Source organism: Conger conger, chromosome 18, assembly GCF_963514075.1.
Source record: "Conger conger chromosome 18, fConCon1.1, whole genome shotgun sequence".
Taxonomy (NCBI): Eukaryota; Metazoa; Chordata; class Actinopteri; order Anguilliformes; family Congridae; genus Conger; species Conger conger.
In genome coordinates, this window is record NC_083777.1 from 6,153,122 (window position 1) to 6,170,726 (window position 17,605).

At 42.8% G+C, this 17,605-nt stretch overlaps 1 protein-coding gene across 2 annotated transcripts; it reads left to right on the plus strand.

The window, feature by feature from the left end:
• The first annotated feature begins 3,106 nt into the window (after positions 1–3,106).
• Positions 3,107–16,531, plus strand: sufu (suppressor of fused homolog (Drosophila)). 2 transcript variants are annotated; one of them, XM_061228456.1, is made up of 13 exons: positions 3,107–3,475; positions 5,205–5,339; positions 5,960–6,096; positions 7,123–7,265; positions 8,195–8,280; positions 8,521–8,593; positions 8,898–9,051; positions 9,417–9,519; positions 11,144–11,182; positions 12,983–13,117; positions 13,531–13,669; positions 13,997–14,065; positions 14,577–16,531. In XM_061228456.1, exons 1-13 carry the CDS (start codon positions 3,327–3,329, stop codon positions 14,664–14,666), a joined length of 1,452 nt encoding a protein of 483 aa, XP_061084440.1. In that variant the 5' UTR covers positions 3,107–3,326; the 3' UTR covers positions 14,667–16,531. The 2 variants fall into 2 exon arrangements, with proteins under 2 accessions (XP_061084440.1, XP_061084439.1); XM_061228455.1 differs by having other exon boundaries at positions 3,108–3,475; positions 8,895–9,051.
• The last annotated feature ends 1,074 nt before the right edge of the window (positions 16,532–17,605 follow it).

Here is a 17,605-nt window from a genome sequence, read left to right on the forward strand (position 1 = left end):
TAAAGAAAGGCCTGCTCAAGCACATGGCCTGCACCAGACACCCCCATCTGTCTTCCTGCATGAGATCTGGTCTAGTTCCCTCATCTGTGACGGCTTATTTTACTTTGCGGTTTAGTGGCAGCATCAGTCGTCTGTAAGGTTAAATCTTTTATATTTTTTTTTTGGTTTAACTGCCCTGTTAGAAACCGTATCCAATCACAACTCCTCCCCCCCCCCGTTGTTCTCTCTTATTGTAAACCTGTAGTAGAACTGCATCAAACCCTGTTCTCTTTTAACCATGTCACCATATTTATGGCTGTGTTTTTATTTTAAAGAATATTTATTGTATTTTGAAAGCAGATTATGTACAGTTAAACATATCTTACAGTGTATACCAATCATAAGGTAGACTTCTCTCCAGTGATCCCGCTCCACGACCGATGCATTAATTTATTTAAATGAAGCTGATAGAGATATTTTTGTGGACAAGCAACGCCAAGATTAAAAAAAGAAGAAAAATTGTGGCGTCAATTAAAAAAATATGCCAATGTTATTTTGTTTTTTGACTGAGAAATGTGTTGCTGAATTTGAGGAATAAATTTTAGCAGAAAAATGAGTACACGTAGGCTCATTGTTTTACTGACTCGGTTCAAATGACATGGTGGGGCTAATTAATGAACACGATTTAATTCACTAGAAGCCAGTGAGACCATAGTATTCAGAATAGACAAAAAATACATGATATCATAAATACATTTTTGTATCCCTAAATATGAATACCATGTAAAATGGTGTTGCCTTCCAGCTAGTATGATTTAAATTCTACTGTTTGTAAAAATATAGGACAGATTGAATTTTTAATGGTAATTATGTGGCTCTGAATTATTTAGTCTTGACTGGATTGAGTGACAGTCTGACAGTTCTGTGAGTATTCTGGATGAGCTGAGACCGCATAGCTGCACAAAGGCGTCAGCCATTCAAATTTGTTTGCTGAATGAAGGCGGTCTCCTAAGTTGTTTTAATGGAGTGCTACATATTATATTTTGCTATTTGTAGAGTGTAATTGATAATAATAAGGGTGGAATCTGCACTGCATTAAGGTCATATGGTGTCCAAAGTGTTAGTTTGGTGGGGGTAGGCATTTGGAGTGACAAACTTCCTCAAGCATGTAGCAAATGCTTTAATATTAGGATTTGTTTTTTTTTATGGCCACAACAATGCATAGCTCACATTTTCATTTAATTTGATGCTATGAACTCTGAATCAGCCATCTGTTTTACCCCTCATTTTCCTACAAACCTCGCACACCAAACTTGATAAGTGAATCTATTTAGAAATGTAAGATGCAATTGTGATTGATGTACATAGATATCTATTTTTGTTTTGTTTTTTTTACATTAGGAATGTGCTTTTGCTAATTTGTGATAATTATATTAATGGGTTCGCCCTACAATTGGATCTTAGTTTGTGGGCTCTTTGTTAAATTAAAAATGAAAATGAGAAATTCAAACTTGCAAGGTGTTCCACAGGTTCATAAAGAGCTTTACCTCAGAGCTTTTATGTTTAGACATGCTTCAATCAACAGCCGTGAACCTGGGATTCATAAAAGAGCAGAAACCTTTCAAAATGGCAAAAAATTAGTTTGTCTCATTTTGTTGGTGTAACACACATTCCGTTTGTATGCTGCCAAATGCCTTGGAAATGAATCAAATGCATTAAGACTGCACAGCAGTACTGACTGCCGCTGAAGCTCTAAAACTAGTGCAGTCACTGACTGCCTCGCTGAGATGGAGACTGCAATGTTTTGGCTGTGAGCTGACAGGAAGGCGACCGCACGTAACTGATAGAATGGTGTGTCACGACAGTGGTATGAAGAGGAGCGTCTCTTCAACACATCAAACCTTGAAGTGGATGGGCGACAGGCGAGCGATAGGTCAAAGAACGCGTCTCATTAATGTGTTAAAACGTAATTGACTGCAATCTTGACTGGCTGCACCACCTTTAGCCGCCATAACTGCGTTTGAACACTTCCTTTAATTTAATATCAATCTTTCACGCCACTGTGGATTCTTTAGATTCTTAGTTCATAAATATGAACCTTTTGTTTTTGTAATATTTATAATAAAGTTCTACATATCCATTTGCAAGAATCTTGCACACATGCAAGTAATACTACAGCCTAAATGTGAGACTGCTTACTTGCTTGCTTTGAAAAAAAAAAAAAGGGGTTGAAGTTAATTCGTTGCTACAGTGACGCCTGCTGCGGGAATGTTCAGCAAAGACAATTTGCCCCTGAATGAATGAAGAAGCCTGCAACCAGAGGATTTCCACACGTACATATCTAAGGCTGCTACATGGCTTGTGCTCCAAGTCTGGTCATCCTCAAGAGAGCCAATGCTGTATGTTATGGATGTGGGTGGTGGGGTATTATATTTGGCATGCAGTTTTTTCACACACGCAGTGCTTTGACACAACAGATCCTCACTTCTGCACTGTTACATTCTGACATACTGACATCTGGCCCTACTGCACTGCACTCCAACATCACGCATACAGTATGGCAGTGTAGTCTTGTTGCACCTGGTAAAAAAAATTCCAACGATTTTATACATGCACACAGCATATACACTCGCATCCACTCAGTGCTCTAAAAGTGGCGACGGTAAGTACTACTGACAATGCCAACATAAGGTTAAGACTAATGGGCTACAACACAATTTACAAACTGTTACACATAATTCAATTCATTCATAATTCAACAACAATTTTACCAATGAAGTTTTCTTTGTCAAATCAGCTTGATTTTCGACAATGAGTTCAATTGGCAGCAAGCTCTTTTGTAGGTACTGAGAATGGGAATATTTAGTAGTGATTTTGTAGTAGCTTGCAAATACTGCATAATTTATTTAGTAGACCTAAAAGTACTGAAATCAAGCAGATTCATTTTAGTTTACCCGTTGAAACTGGCAAATTATTTTTTTATTAATTTTTTTGTTTCAGCAGGAAAATACGGAGTGTGAAGTATGCAAAAAAGTCCTACGGCTCTGTATTTTGATGGACCACAAGTTAACCAATCATTATCCACAAGTGCCTTGTTGGCCCGCCCTATTGTGTATTCCCGATTCCCGTACTCCAACGTAATCACGCTTTTTGAGAAGCAACAAGCTGCACTTTAGCCAAATTGGGAGGTACAACAGTGAATATAACCAGTAAATATTTGAACAGGGAAGAACAAGGACATTTTGAACACGAAATCTAACAGTTTGTAGATATTGTAGTTAAGAAAACAACTTGATTTTAGTTTTCTTTCGTAACTATTCCTTCTTCGTTTTGAATTCATTCGTGAGATGGATGAACTGCGGCCTAGCAGCGGCGCCGCAGCCCACGGACTGGCGTCGCTGTTTCCCACTGGTCTGCAAGCAATTTACACGGAGTGCAGGCGGCTGTATCCTGATCAGCCAAACCCGCTGCAAGTAACAGCAATCGTTAAGTATTGGTGGGTATAATTAGCGTGTTTTTGCCAATACGAAATACATTAACTGTGGACTGAGAGTCAATATATTAACTAGTTAGACTAGTTGGGCAGCGTTAGCTAGGTTACAACACCCTGGGACGGTCATCCAGAAAGTTGATAAACTAACGTTAGCTAGCTAGGTAACGGCAACAAATGTTTGCTACGTTGACTAAGTCTAACCTTAACTAGCTAGCGAAAAAATTTTTTTTTAATCATGTGTTGGTTAGCTATGTAGCTGGCTAGCTAGGGTACAGTACCCATATAAGACAAACGATTTTGCTCTGTATGTTAGCTAGCTCACTGGGTAGCTGTTAGCTATTGCTAGACTAGTTCTTTTTATTTTAATATTGTTAATAAATTAATAGTTCAGTTTTATTTGGAAGATTCCAAATTGAGAGTTCTCGTACATATTAGCTATTAATTAGCTAGCTAATATCCGTATGTTAGCCATTGCAACTTTAGAATGTTATTAATTGTGCATATATAGCTAGTTTGGCTGAACTTTTAGATACAGTATTTGAAACCCGAAAACCCAATTGCATGTCCAATCTAACGTTAACTACATGCACGTCAGTTATTACAATATTATTTTCAAGACTTATTTAAAACTATGTAATCATATTTGTTTCAAAGGTATCAAACAAAACAAAATCAAAACATTTTCGAGAGAAGAAATATCACAAAGAAAAATATTGATATCAAGAGCGAAGCCTACAGATTTAGTTTGTTCTGAAGGGCATTCGTTTAATTCAATTCAGCATAATTCAATTACAATACTACTTGGTCACTGAGTAATTGTTCTTTATATGTTCAATAAAGAACATTCAAACACATTAGTCTCTTTGGATTGGTCATTGTAGATATGTTGGTTCTTAAAAAAAAAAAAAAACGGGTGGTATATATTAAAAACTGATATTTCACAAACTATTTTGTATAGTTTCTTTTAAATCTGTCCAATAAATTACTATGTTTACTTCTGTAGAGAAGTTGTCTTCTCTACTGAAGTAACATTTGTAATTTATTTGTAACTTTTTTCAAACATACATTTAAATGGATTTCTAATGTAACTTTTATGTTTATATTCATGTTAATTGAGGTCCTCTTTCAGCAGATCAAAACATGCAAATGCATTGCAGTATCAACTCAATTTTGTTTCCCTTCGATACCAACTACTTGGTTGAACATATAGCATGTTTTGGACATTTTCTGGCCAGAACCAACTTTGGCATTGTATAATTTTTGAATAAATTATTTAATTGGCTAAAGTTAGCTTGTGCCAACTCTTAGCCAAAATATCTACTAGTCTTAGAAGTTTGAGAGTCATTCACCGAGTGGTGCTGATGTAGTAAGCCATCAAATATTGAAAAAATAAATACATTTTTGAATCACCATAAGTGTTTGTCTGGACAGTATTATGGAAGTCGGTGTTGATAATCTGATAATAGACGGAAAATGCTGTCAGACTACAAGTTTATATGATCTATATAATATTAGAATATATAAATTTATGGAGTCATAAGGAGAATCTGGTCAGAACATCCTGAATTTGATGACATGATAGTAGCCAGTATGTAAGGACATTTTTTTTTTTCTTGCTGGTATTGGAGCTGCATGTATGTTTTGACTCTTGAGCTTCATGGCAGGCATAAGGCACAGCACTTGTTTCTCATTAACTGAGCTGCAGTGCTCTGATGTTTCTGTCCTTGTGCAGGTTGGGAGGGCCGGACCCTTTAGACTACATCAGCATGTACAGGAACGTGGGCTGCCCTGCCCAGGATGTGCAGGAGCATTGGCACTATGTGAGCTTTGGGCTGAGTGACCTGTACGGAGACAACCGCGTGCACGAGTAAGTGCTGCAAAACCGCCTTAACTGAAGTTTATCACTCATCCACGCTAATGTTATATTATCACTTATCCACGCTAATGTTATATTATCACTTATCCACGCTAATGTTATATTATCACTCATCCACGCTAATGTTATATTATCACTTATCCACGCTAATGTTATATTATCACTCATCCACGCTAATGTTATATTCGTATTATAATGTTGCGTTATGGAAGCCAGCGGTAACATTTTTATTGTGAAGTATTAGTTCTAAATTTCTTTGAAGCTGTTGTTGTGGATGCAGTAAGGTGTTCGTTATTTTAAATCTGTCCGCATTTATTGTGAGTTTTTGCTTGGTCTGGATTTCTGAGATAAATGTTATGATTTAAAAAAAGTAATATTTTACCCTCTGTGTAGTGTACACATTTTGTTTTACCCATATTGTGAGTTTTCTGTTATGTTTGTAAGCCAGTTTAAAATTGGAAGGGTTTAGCATTTGCGAAGGAAGGAATTTGTTTTTACCTGCTAATGCAAGATGTGGGTGCCGGTACCATTTACAATTTGGAACAGCATCGCCTTTTGTCCCTAAATGTATGTGATGTATCTTTTTGTAAATATGGCTTGTTTTGGAACAGATTCACAGGTCCAGACGGCCCCAGTGGTTTTGGGTTTGAGCTGACCTTCAGGTTGAAGAGGGAAGCGGGGGAGACAGCGCCCCCTACCTGGCCAGCGGAGCTCATGCAGGGGCTGGCACGATACGTCTTCCAGTCCGGTACGTCCCAGCCCCCAGTGCCTGAGTCAAATGCTCTCTGAAGCTGCAGATTCTCACAATCCTGAAACATAATTACCTTTCCACGCTGTGCCATGTGACACGCAAACCTGGAAATTTCAGGAAAAAACAAACAGGCGCAGCATGTCAATGAGTTTCAGATCCCTTTTGTCTGGTTTAATTTGACACTTAACCCAGTGGTTTTGGTTCACAATCCACGATGAAAGTTAGTATGTATGAGTGTATGTGAATAATGAGTCTAGATTCAAGTAATGATGTTGCTCTGAAACAAAATGTGCATTTGTGTTCTAGAACTACCATTTTGTTTGTAAAGTTTTTTTTTCATGAAGGGTAGTATTTCCCCATGAGCTCTGCTCTGCTGTAAGATTGTCTGTGTGCTGTATCTTCGTTTTCTCTGCGGTTCTCTCTGTTGCTTGGCCAGTGTCATGAGCATGAGCCACTGTGCTGTATGTGCTGAGGTGCTCTGAGCCAGTGTGTTGAACAGTGCTCAGGGGACCTGGCTTTCAACTGGATCCAAACATTTATTTATTACAAAACGTGCATAATTATCGTATTGCCAAAAAACGTATTACCCAGTAAGTAGCGCTGTGCTGTCGCGAGGGGCACTGAGCCTGTACGCCTTAGTACAGGGTTTCCCGCCCGCTGTGCCAGGGCACTCTGGTGTGGTGTGTGAGAAATCTTTCAAAAGTTTCTCAGACGTTCAGCTGCTCAGTTAGTTCTAAACCTAACTGAGCAAATCTCATTCACAAAACCAAAGTAAATGTCATTAAAATGCATTTCACTGAAATAAAATTCGCGAAAGATCATTCAGACCTGTGTTGCATCAGTGTCTGTGCTTGGCTTTTGAGGGTGGAGAGCTCAGGGGAACTACGCCAGAGCACAATGAACCATCACGCGCATTACGGTTAGAATTCCTCACTTTGAGTTGAGGTTGTGTTTCCCAAGGGCCGGTCCCCGGGTCACTTCTTCATAGTGGCATTGTTCCCTTCTGTTCACGTTTCCTTGCAGAAAACACGTTTTGCAGCGGGGACCACGTGTCGTGGCACAGCCCCCTGGACAACAGCGAGTCTCGCATCCAGCACATGCTTCTGGCCGAGGACCCCCAGATTCAGCCCGTCCAGACCCCCTTCGGCCTCGTCAGCTTCCTGCAGGTGAAGCCCTGGAACATTCTTTTTTTTTTTTAATAATTTTTATCAGATTTTTTCCCTTTTTCTCCCAATTTGGTAGCCAATTGGACCCCGTCTGATTCAATTAGAGCCAGTATTAGATACACCGCCCACATCCCGTCCCTCGGCGGCCAACGGGAGAGCGACACGCCTTCTTCAAGCCGTCTCGCCTCCCAAGCTGTATGTCCAAAGCCGAGGCGCCTGAGGTGCTTGATTTGTGCGGCGATCTACTAACCTACTAAGTCCCTCCCTCTGGAGCAGCGAGCCAATTATTGCTGCTCCACGTGAGCCGGCCAAACTTGGCTTTTGGCAGGACCGAGAATCGAACCCCGGTCCCCGGTGTGCAACTGCAGCGAACTGCAACTGCGAGTCTGCTGCGTCTTAGCCTGTTGCGCCACCGTGGCTCGCCCTGGAACATTCTAGATAGAAGACTTTTCCCTTCCTGAGAATACGACCAACCTCCCCGGCCAGTTCATCTGTGACTGTCCACTGTAACGTGGCTTTTTGGAAGATTTAGTTTAAAATGTTTGTGTTCTTGCAGCCTGCTGTGTATTTGAAAGGTATTGTCTCTTCATCAATACAGAGATAAATTTACTTGATTCAGTATTTAGCCTGTCCAGTACTTGCGGCCTGCAAACTAGCAAACAACTCCTGACAATGGTGGGTCACCTGAGATGAATTTTCCTGGTTGAATTGGCCTTTCCTTCTTCCCCAGCCTGTGTGTGAAATGGGAATGTCTTTCTCTCCTCCTCCCAGCCTGTGTGTGAAATGGGAATGTCTTTCTCTCCTCCTCCCAGCCTGTGTGTGAAATGGGAATGTCTTTCTCTCCTCCTCCCAGCCTGTGTGTGAAATGGGAATGTCTTTCTCTCCTCCCAGCCTGTGTGTGAAATGGGAATGTCTTTCTCTCCTCCCAGATTGTGGGCGTGTGCACTGAGGAGCTGCAGGCAGCGCAGCAGTGGAATGGACAGGGGATCCTCGAGCTCTTACGCGGGGTCCATGTGTGAGTACGGGCTTCTGCACGCACCCCCCGCTCCCGAAAAGCAATGACAGCTCACCACATCCACCACATCAAGGCCATTTGTCCCTGAAAACCCCCCCATCCATTACATTCCATTTGCCAATGCTTCATGGGTGGAATTGTGAATTGCAGGCGCTTGTGAATCCTCATATCTGTGGAACACTCTTTGTTCATGATAACCCCTGATAACTTTGGTTTATATTTGTTTCCCCTCTGTCTCAGTGCTGGGGGACCATGGCTGATAACAGACATGAGGAGAGGGGAGACTATATTCGACATTGATCCTCATTTACAAGTAAGGCTTTTTCGTCACGTGTTCATCTCTGGGATCACCGTGCGTCCAGTGGTGTAATTGGCCTGTTCATTCTGTACTCTGAAAGAACACATGACATGGACTAGCCAGCTTTCTGTTCCAGGCACAATGGAACCAGGTTTAATCCGTGTAAAACATGCACAGCAGTCAGTGTTTGTCCTGTGTTAAGCCGTGGTCCTGTGGTGTGTTGCGCGTGCGTGCGTGCGTGCGTGCGTGTGCGTGTGCGTGCGCGTGTGTGTGTGTGCGTGTGCGTGTGTGTGTGTGTGGGCGCTGGCTCATCCAGCAGGAGAGAGTGGATAAGGGCATCGAGACGGACGGGTCCAACCTGAGCGGCGTCAGCGCCAAGTGTTGCTGGGACGACCTGAGCCGGCCCCCCGAGGACGACGAGGACAGCCGCAGCGTCTGCGTGGGCTCGCAGCCCCGCCACCTGACCGACAAAGGTCCGCCCCCCTCAGCCTTCCCAGCAGCACTTGCTTTTGTAGTTCTTTTCATACCATGTGTAGTCCGGATGAATATGTGCTTGCCTGTAAATGGATGCAAGCTAAACGATGGGCTTTAAATTGCTTTCCACAGGAGCCAATGGAGAACTTGACGGCAGCACTGTTTTGTGTACTATAGGTCTACTTTTTTTTAATTAGCCGGGTGTTCCACTTTTAGTAAATTTCAGTCTTGGACATGTCCTTCTGTGGAACCCCTCTGAACTTCCCTACAGATTTTTTTTGTCGTTTTTCATGTAGTCCGTACCCATTTAAGGGCAAGGGTACTGTGTCCTTTTGATAGAAGTTTCTGTTGAATTTTTGTGCAGACACAGAGCAGATCCGAGAGGCCCTGCGGAAAGGACTGGAGATCAACAGCAAAGCTGTCCTCCCACCAATCAGCAACCAGAGACCGAGCCACGACAGATCCCAGTGAGTCTCCGCTTCCTCCATCCCTCATTACTCTACACCAGCTCAGGGCCTGCCCCCTAACTCTCTGCAGATCACAGACCTGCCCCATGACTCCCTACAGATCACAGACCTGCCCCATAACTCCCTACACATCACCGACCTGCCCCATAACTCCCTACACATCACAGACCTGCCCCATAACTCCCTACAGATCACAGACCTGCCCCCTAACTCTCTACAGATCACAGACCTGCCCCATAACTCTCTACAGATCACAGACCTGCCCCATAACTCTCTACAGATCGCAGACCTGTCCCCTAACTCCCTACAGATCACAGCCCTGCCCCCTAACTCTCTACAGATTGCCGGTCTGTCCCCTAGTCTCAGTGTCTCTGTGGCAAACTCTCTTCACTGATGCCCAGTGAGTTTCCGTAGTCTCCGTGTCTCTGTGGCAGACTCTGTCGCCCCAGGAGCTGAACACCTCACAGGACTGTGATTGTGTCTGATCATTTGGGGGAATGCTGTCTTTCAGACCCAAAATTAGTCTTGGGCCACACGTTTGGCCTTGTTGCTGAAGGTCGTCTCCTGCTGCCAGCTGTTAGTGGTGCTCCTGATGTGCTGATAACATGCCCTCACCCTCTGCCTCTGGTGGAGACGTTTTTCGGCTGTTTTGAAATGAATATTTCATGACTAATCGGGATAAATCGCATTCCTGCTATTACCATCCTTATCTGCAGCACGTGTTTTCATGTAATTCAGAGCCAGCCCTGAGTTAAAATGGCATTCTACACCCAAAGAACTCATGCAGGGAAGTGCGTATGTGGGTCTCAGTAACGTGTAATAGCCAGCACAATGCTTAACATGCGTTCTATGATGGAATGCTTTTTGGAGGAGATGATGTCATTCAAAAGCTCCTCTGCTTCATCCCATCTTCCAGTGCCCATCCCAAGCAGCTCTGCCATTTCTTAACACACACACACACACACACACACACACACACACACACACAGTTTTAATTAACCTAGTGTGATGCATATTGATCTGTCCTTGGTCTATAGCTTGGATCACCTTCACTGCCATATTCGTTCCACGGACATCATCCTCAGTCTTACTAGCCAACAACATCTTTTCATTTTTTTAATAGTTCCCTTTTAAAATGTTCAGTATAAAAACTGAAACACTGATATACGGTTGGAGCACGAACCATCAGGGAGGTCTCTTTCCGGTGAAAATGACGGGTCAGAACCGCAGGGTTCCAGCCCCTCCTGAACCCTGGTCCCACCTCGCACGCACGCATTTAGTCTCCCAGTTCTGTTGCAGCTTTCTGTTGGTGACCTGGTTTCACATGTGTGAGGTTCTGGTCCCTGAATGTCTTGACTTTAGGCTGGGATATTGAGGAAGGGAATCATTAGGAAGCAGTTCTGTGCTGTTGGCTGATATAGCAGTCTCAGTCTGGCCTTACCCTGTTGAAGCGGGCGGAAGCTGTTGTGGAATAAAGCTAACTTAAAAAAATTTAAAAATAGGTAAACGGTTGATCGAGTCAGGCGTATTGGTTCTCCTGTTAGCTCAATGCAAAATGAAACACACATGCACAGTTTTTTCTTCTCTTCACTATGGTACAAATCTCCCCCTAATTTCTCCATAGACCTTCAATGGGCCATTTGCAGAGCCAGCAGACTTCAAGGTAAGAGCAAACCAAGAGAAAGTGAAATGACCCCTCTGTCCGTACCCTATCAGAGGCCACTCCCACTATAACCAATAAGAGAAACGCCCCCTTAATCTGTTTCTCCAAATGTGTAGCTGTTAAGGAATGTGTTTAAAGATATCATAAAAAATTTGGTTGTGTATCATTACCTAAAATCAAAGTCCAAAAGTTGGAAATATGTCGGCACAAAATTTGTTGTGCCCAAAAACAATTTAGGGGCAAACTACTGTAAATTGAGCACTTCCATGGGATGTCTTGAGCAGAGCAGAATAACGTGCAATTGGTGGCCATCTTGTCCCCACGTCTTGTGGGATAACGTCGAGTCCCACAGCCTGTGTGCATCGACCTCCAAACTCCGCTCCTGTGTCTTAAATTCAGGGATGTGATTTTTTTCTTCAGCCACTTATTGCTGTACACTCTCCAATCAGCTTTCAGGGGTGTGTTTTTTGGGACTTTTCCTTTTATGCTGCCTGCACTCCTGTCATATGAGCCACTGCTTCTGAAGGGGTGTTTTTTAATCTGCAAGGAACATTATAAATATAAATGCCCCCATTTTCCCAATTAACCAAGTGGATCTTCTTGTGTTTTCGGCAATTGTCAGAAGAAATCACACAGAAGGTCCTGCAGTCAGTATATTTGCACTCTCACATCAATATTTAACTGTCCAGATTTAAGAGAAGTATCCCAGGATAAATTTTGCATTTCTGACTTTGTGCAACCCAATGATTACAGACAACAAATGACTACAGTCACAGTCTGAGTGAGTGAGTGTGCTCAAAAGCTGTTTGCTAGTTAGAATTGTTAGCTACCTTCACTCGAAACAGTGAATCATTCTGACATTGACATTGTTAGAATTTGCATATTGGGTCCTGCTTTGTGTAGTATTTCACTTTTCTAGATATGTGCATCTGGATCTGGTCAAGTGTGTCATTTTCCTATGTTCCTTAGAACAGCAGCTGGCTAGATTTAACATGGACATTCGCTAGCTAGTAGTTCTTAAAATGTTTTATCTGGATATTCTTTAATAAACAATGCACTTTTAGTTATTTAGTTTTCCTGTTGAAAGCTACCGGTAAATGGCTCTGAGACCTGTGTTGCAGTGATTGTTGGTTAGATTTATTTGAAACATGATTAAAATATTATTTCTGTATTTCCACTCGTATACCTAGTAGGGATGGGGCGAGGACTCGAATACTCAAAAGAACATCTTGGAAAATAAAATCATGTTAAATACTGAGTTTAATTTAATTTATTTTCATGTGGTAGCTTTATGCGTTTGTAGTAATTATGTTGGTTTCTATAATCCTGCTCTGCAGTCTGTAGCCATTTCAGCAGCAACTTTAGTTTTCAACGTGGTTGGCCTCTTTGACCACTGTCGAGGAACCTCCCATTTCTCAGTATAGTTAAAATGCTTCGAGCCTGGCCCACACTGTAGGCTATGTTAAGGTTGGCAGTTCCTATCCGAAACTTCCCAAAAGTCAGGAAATTGTGGAAATTTGGGGGAAAAAAACTGGTTGTGACAAATACCCAGCTGTACATTTAAATGACCGATTATTCTTTTCGGCCACTACAGATGGTTGTCAGGGTCATATCTTTACCCTTTGTGCTGAGTGGTGGAACTAGGAGTTGTAGTTCCTGTAGTGTCACTGTGGTGAATGGTGGAACTGGGAGTTGTAGTTCCTGTTGTGTCACTGGTGAATGGTGGAGCTGGGAGTTGTAGTTCCTGTCGTATCACTTTGGTGAATGGTTGTATGTGTGTCTCTCTCTCTCTCCCTCCAGGAGTCGTAAGGACAGTTTGGAAAGCGAGAGCTCGGCAGCCATCGTCCCTCACGAGCTGGTGCGCACCCGGCAGCTGGAGAGCGTGCACCTCAGATTCAACCAGGAGTCAGGCACCCTCATCCCTCTGTGCCTCCGGTATGGCCCCCTCTCCCCGGCCTGCACCCCTCACCTCACGGGCCGCCTGTAGCGTAGTGGTTAAGGTGCATGACTGGGACCCGCAAGATCGGTGGTTCAATCCCCAGTGTAGCCACAATAAGATCCGCACAGCCGTTGGGCCCTTGAGCAAGGCATTGCTCCAGAGGTGAATAGTCTCCTAATCAACTGTACGTCGCTCTGGATAAGAGCGTCTGCCAAATGCCGTTAATGTAATGGAATGGTTCTGTGGGTCCATAACAAGTCTTACATTATCCTCAAGTCACAACAAAAAAAATAAAAATAAAAAATAATAATAAAATAATGTTTTCAAAGGTAAATGCGCTGTAAAACAAACCAGATATGTTTTGTTGGGCGCCCCAAGTCCATGATCCTCCTCTGTGTATGTTCTGCAGGGGTCGGCTCCTGCACGGCCGGCACTTCACGTATAAAAGCATCTCTGGTGACACGGCCATCACGTTCGTGTCCACGGGGGTGGAGGGGGCTTTCGCCACGGAGGAGCATCCCTACGCCGCACACGGCCCCTGGCTACAGGTCAGCATGAGTGCAGCTATTACAGAAACACTGAGCCCCGTTCAGCACACAGCCCCTGGCTACAGGTCCGCACGAGCACGGCTATTACAGAAACACTGAGCCCCGTTCAGCACACGGCCCCTGGCTACAGGTCAGCACACTCATCCAGTTTTCTCCCTCATGGTGTTTGCCTGGAGTGCCCTCTGCTTCTAATGGTGATGGCTTCACGTGTGGCACGACAAGTTGAAGAATAAGTGTGAACAGGTCCACTAGCAGCTGTCTGCATTGCGACAGTGCTGTTATAGTTCATTGTGTTTAGTTTGTCATTTAAATCTCATTTGCCTTCAGATACTGTTGACTGAAGAGTTTGTGGAACAAATGCTTGAGGATCTACAGGACCTTAATGCCAGTGAGGAGGTAGGAGGAGCATTGCATTGTTATTTTTATTGGTTGTTTATCATGGGTGTGCTTTAGTCCTCTACATCTGAGACGTTTGGTCTGAAACCCGGTATGCCTGCAGACCTGGGTCTAAAAGATGTAATGGTTTTTGATTGAAATACGTTTCTACGCTTTACTGAGCTTGTCTGGTGTATTGGAACCTATTAAATGCTCTCAAAAAGTGCAGACCCCATGTTCGGTCTCTTGGTTGGTTCATTTTCACATCACATTACATTACATTACATGGCATTTAGCAGACGCTCTTATCCAGAGCAACGTACAATGAAGTGCAAATCAAACACAAGTATGAGTGCTAAGAGGACATTTGCACCAGGCAAGATCAATCAATCCGAGAGAGGCATTTCTATCCAAAACTATTACGCATTTGACCCAGGTCTGCTCTCCAGATGGATGAAGTGAAATCTCATCCATGATTTAGTGTTCATTTACTGAGGGAACATCAGCTGTAATTCTCTCTCCCCACACGCAGACCAAGCTGCCTAAGGAGTACTCCTGGGCTGAGCGGAAGCTGAAGATCTCCATCCTGCCGGACTCTGTGTTCGACAACCCTCTCCAGTAGCTGCCTGCAGCTGACTCCAGACTAGCCTTCTCTGACTAAGCGCAGGACTCCACCGCGGGCCCGGGGCTAACCGACGCCAGCCCGGAACTGACTGCCTCTGGCCCGTTATTTGTGTTGCAGATGGATGAAGTATATAATAGAACCTGTTTCTAAATGAATCAAGATGGCCTCCCCCCCACCTTATAGGTCCCCACCATCAGACTGAGCATGCCAGCTCTTGAACAGTTGAGCGTTCAAGAGGCATTTTCTAAATGTATGCTTTATTGGCTCTCTGTGCTAGCTGTCCTCTCCTCCCCCCCCCAACACCACAGAAAAGGGCCAACCTCATCCCTCTCACCAAGACCACTGCTCATCAAGGTGCCACATATTACTAATGAAGCCCAAAGGTTCTTCATTTGCCACCGGGCTGTGGGAACTGGTTTCAGGATAGGCCCCCAAAGCTTCCGTTTGGGGAACGGGTCTGAGTAACAGCACATTCATAGGTGAAGACGGAGGTGAATATCTGTGTCCTGTTTTAGGACTGCCTTATACACGGGTTGTGTTCAGCTTCAGCTTTCAGTGAAAGAATCCCAGGAAGAAGCCAGGCCCATGTAAACAGGATAAATGGTGAAAGTGTTTTTTTATTTTAATTATATTTTTATTACCACCACACAGTCATGCCAAAGATGTATTGGATTGGTAGGTCATCTTGGGGAAAATCCATATCCTGCATTATGATTGGAACTATATTGAAATGTAATTAATCAATCAGTTCAATCACTATATAAAGAAATCTCACGAGCTGAACCATCTTTCAGTTCTCTGGTTTCTGTATGTGGTAAACTTTTTAAACTTTTATATCAACCACAGGCACAGGAAGACTGTTCTATTGTGTAGAATCCTATACATGTTTTATCAGATTTATGTAGATTCAGTCATCTACTTAAAATGTAATGTCTGGTACTTTAAATGGAACAACCTAAAGATGGGCCAATAAAAGTCTAGATGTATTTTCATTTATTTGAAAACGATGTGGAATGCATAATGCTTACAATGCAATGGTGTGAAATCCCCAGTGGCTGTGTGTCTGTACTCAGAAGGGCTGATGGGAGTCGCTGGGAATGGACTTTGCTCCCTCTTCATCATCCGTGACAGGCCTGTGTCGCGTTGAAGTGTTCACACGATGCTTTAGTGTGTTTGAAATGAAAGTTGGAGTGCAAAGTGGAGCTGCCTGCCCCACACAGCCCCTGTGCATGGGGTTTATTCTCCTGCCCTTCTGAGTTTTTTCACAAAGTAATGACATGCAACCACTTTTGGTTCAAAACTGTTAAGTTGAATAAGCTCACAAGTGTTCGTAAATATTCCAGACTAACTACATAGACCACACAGTCTGCATAAAAACAATGATGGAGTGATTAAATGACGTATAATTCTGAGCTCATAGCATCTGTCAGGACTTGTAAAGCCTGACGTGTCACACAGTGTAAACGCACCTGGTTGGCCGGTGATTTTGTTCCCCGGTCATGAGGTAATTGTGCCATGAACCACAAAGTCTGATTAGGATTCAGACCACATCTGTGCCTCTTTCTCTGCAGCTTTTGATAAAAGCCGAACCTGTTGTGACCAAGGTCCAGTGGTCCTCTGGATAAAACGCTGTGTATTCTGCTGTGGCACCTCGTTCTTAAGCACAATTTGATACTAAAAGGACCCTTTTTTTAACATTCCATTGATGGGACATTTTATACCTTTAGAAATTGTGATGCCATTTTGTGTCGATTTTTGACTTTTCTGACAGTTTTTAATCTGTGGTGAATCTCTGGACTGCCTTTTCTGTAATCCCATCTAAGTACATTAAAAGTATATTATGAGCATGGCTGGTGTTTTCACACTGTGGAAGAAAACTTGTGTGATTTAAGCAAGTCACCTGACATTATGCTATTGGAGTAAATTGGGGAAGGGATTATATTCTCATTGAGCAATTTATTGGGTATTTATTAGACTTATTGATCTTCTGCTGCTGTAGCCTATACTTAGATGCATTGTGTGTTCAGAGATGCTCTTCTGCATACCACTGTCATGTGGGTATTTGAGTCACTGTCACCTTCCTGTCAGCTTTGACCTGTCCGACCCTTCTCTGACCTCGCTCATTTACAATATGTTTCTGCTCGCAGAACTGCTGCTCACTGGATGTTTTTTGCACCATTCTCTCTAGAGACCATTGAGTGAAAATCCCAGGAGATCAGCAGTTTGAGATACTCAAACCACCCTTTCTGGCACCAACAATCAGTCCATGGTCAAAGGCATTTCTTCCCCATTCTGACATTTGATCTGAACAACAGTTGAACCTCTTGACCATGTCTGCATGCTTTTATGTATTTAGTTGCTGCCCCATTATTGACCGATTTAAATATTTACATTAACGCTCCTTGTACAAGTCTACCTAATAAATTGCTCAATGAGTATATAAATATGTTAAAATGTCTCGCTGGCCAGAGGATAATAATCACAGGATATTGATCGATGCCTCGTATGTATTTAGTATTTTCCACTGTCAATGATTGTCCAACACAGTTCCATGGAATTATTGAACTTGTCAATTCTGAAATAGACTTTGTAACCTCTGATTTGTTTATATTTTCTTTGGCGTATATTTAGTATTCAGACTTAGCAAAGTTACACTGCTTAACATGTATTTACTTACCACAGGTGATGGAACCCTCTTGTTTTTGTTGGGACTTTTTTTCTCTTAATTTTTAAGTTATCTGGCAAAATTAATTGGGTGCAAATCAGAAAAATCGGTGAGATGAGAGTGGAGGCAGTCCGAGGCACAACTTTTTTTATTATTCTGTCAATTTGAACAGCAGTAAACAGCCTTTAAATTTCCTGGACTTACTCATTTTTACTGGCAAAAAGACTATGATTTCTGCCTTACATAACCTGGTGAACTCTGGAAGGGCAAG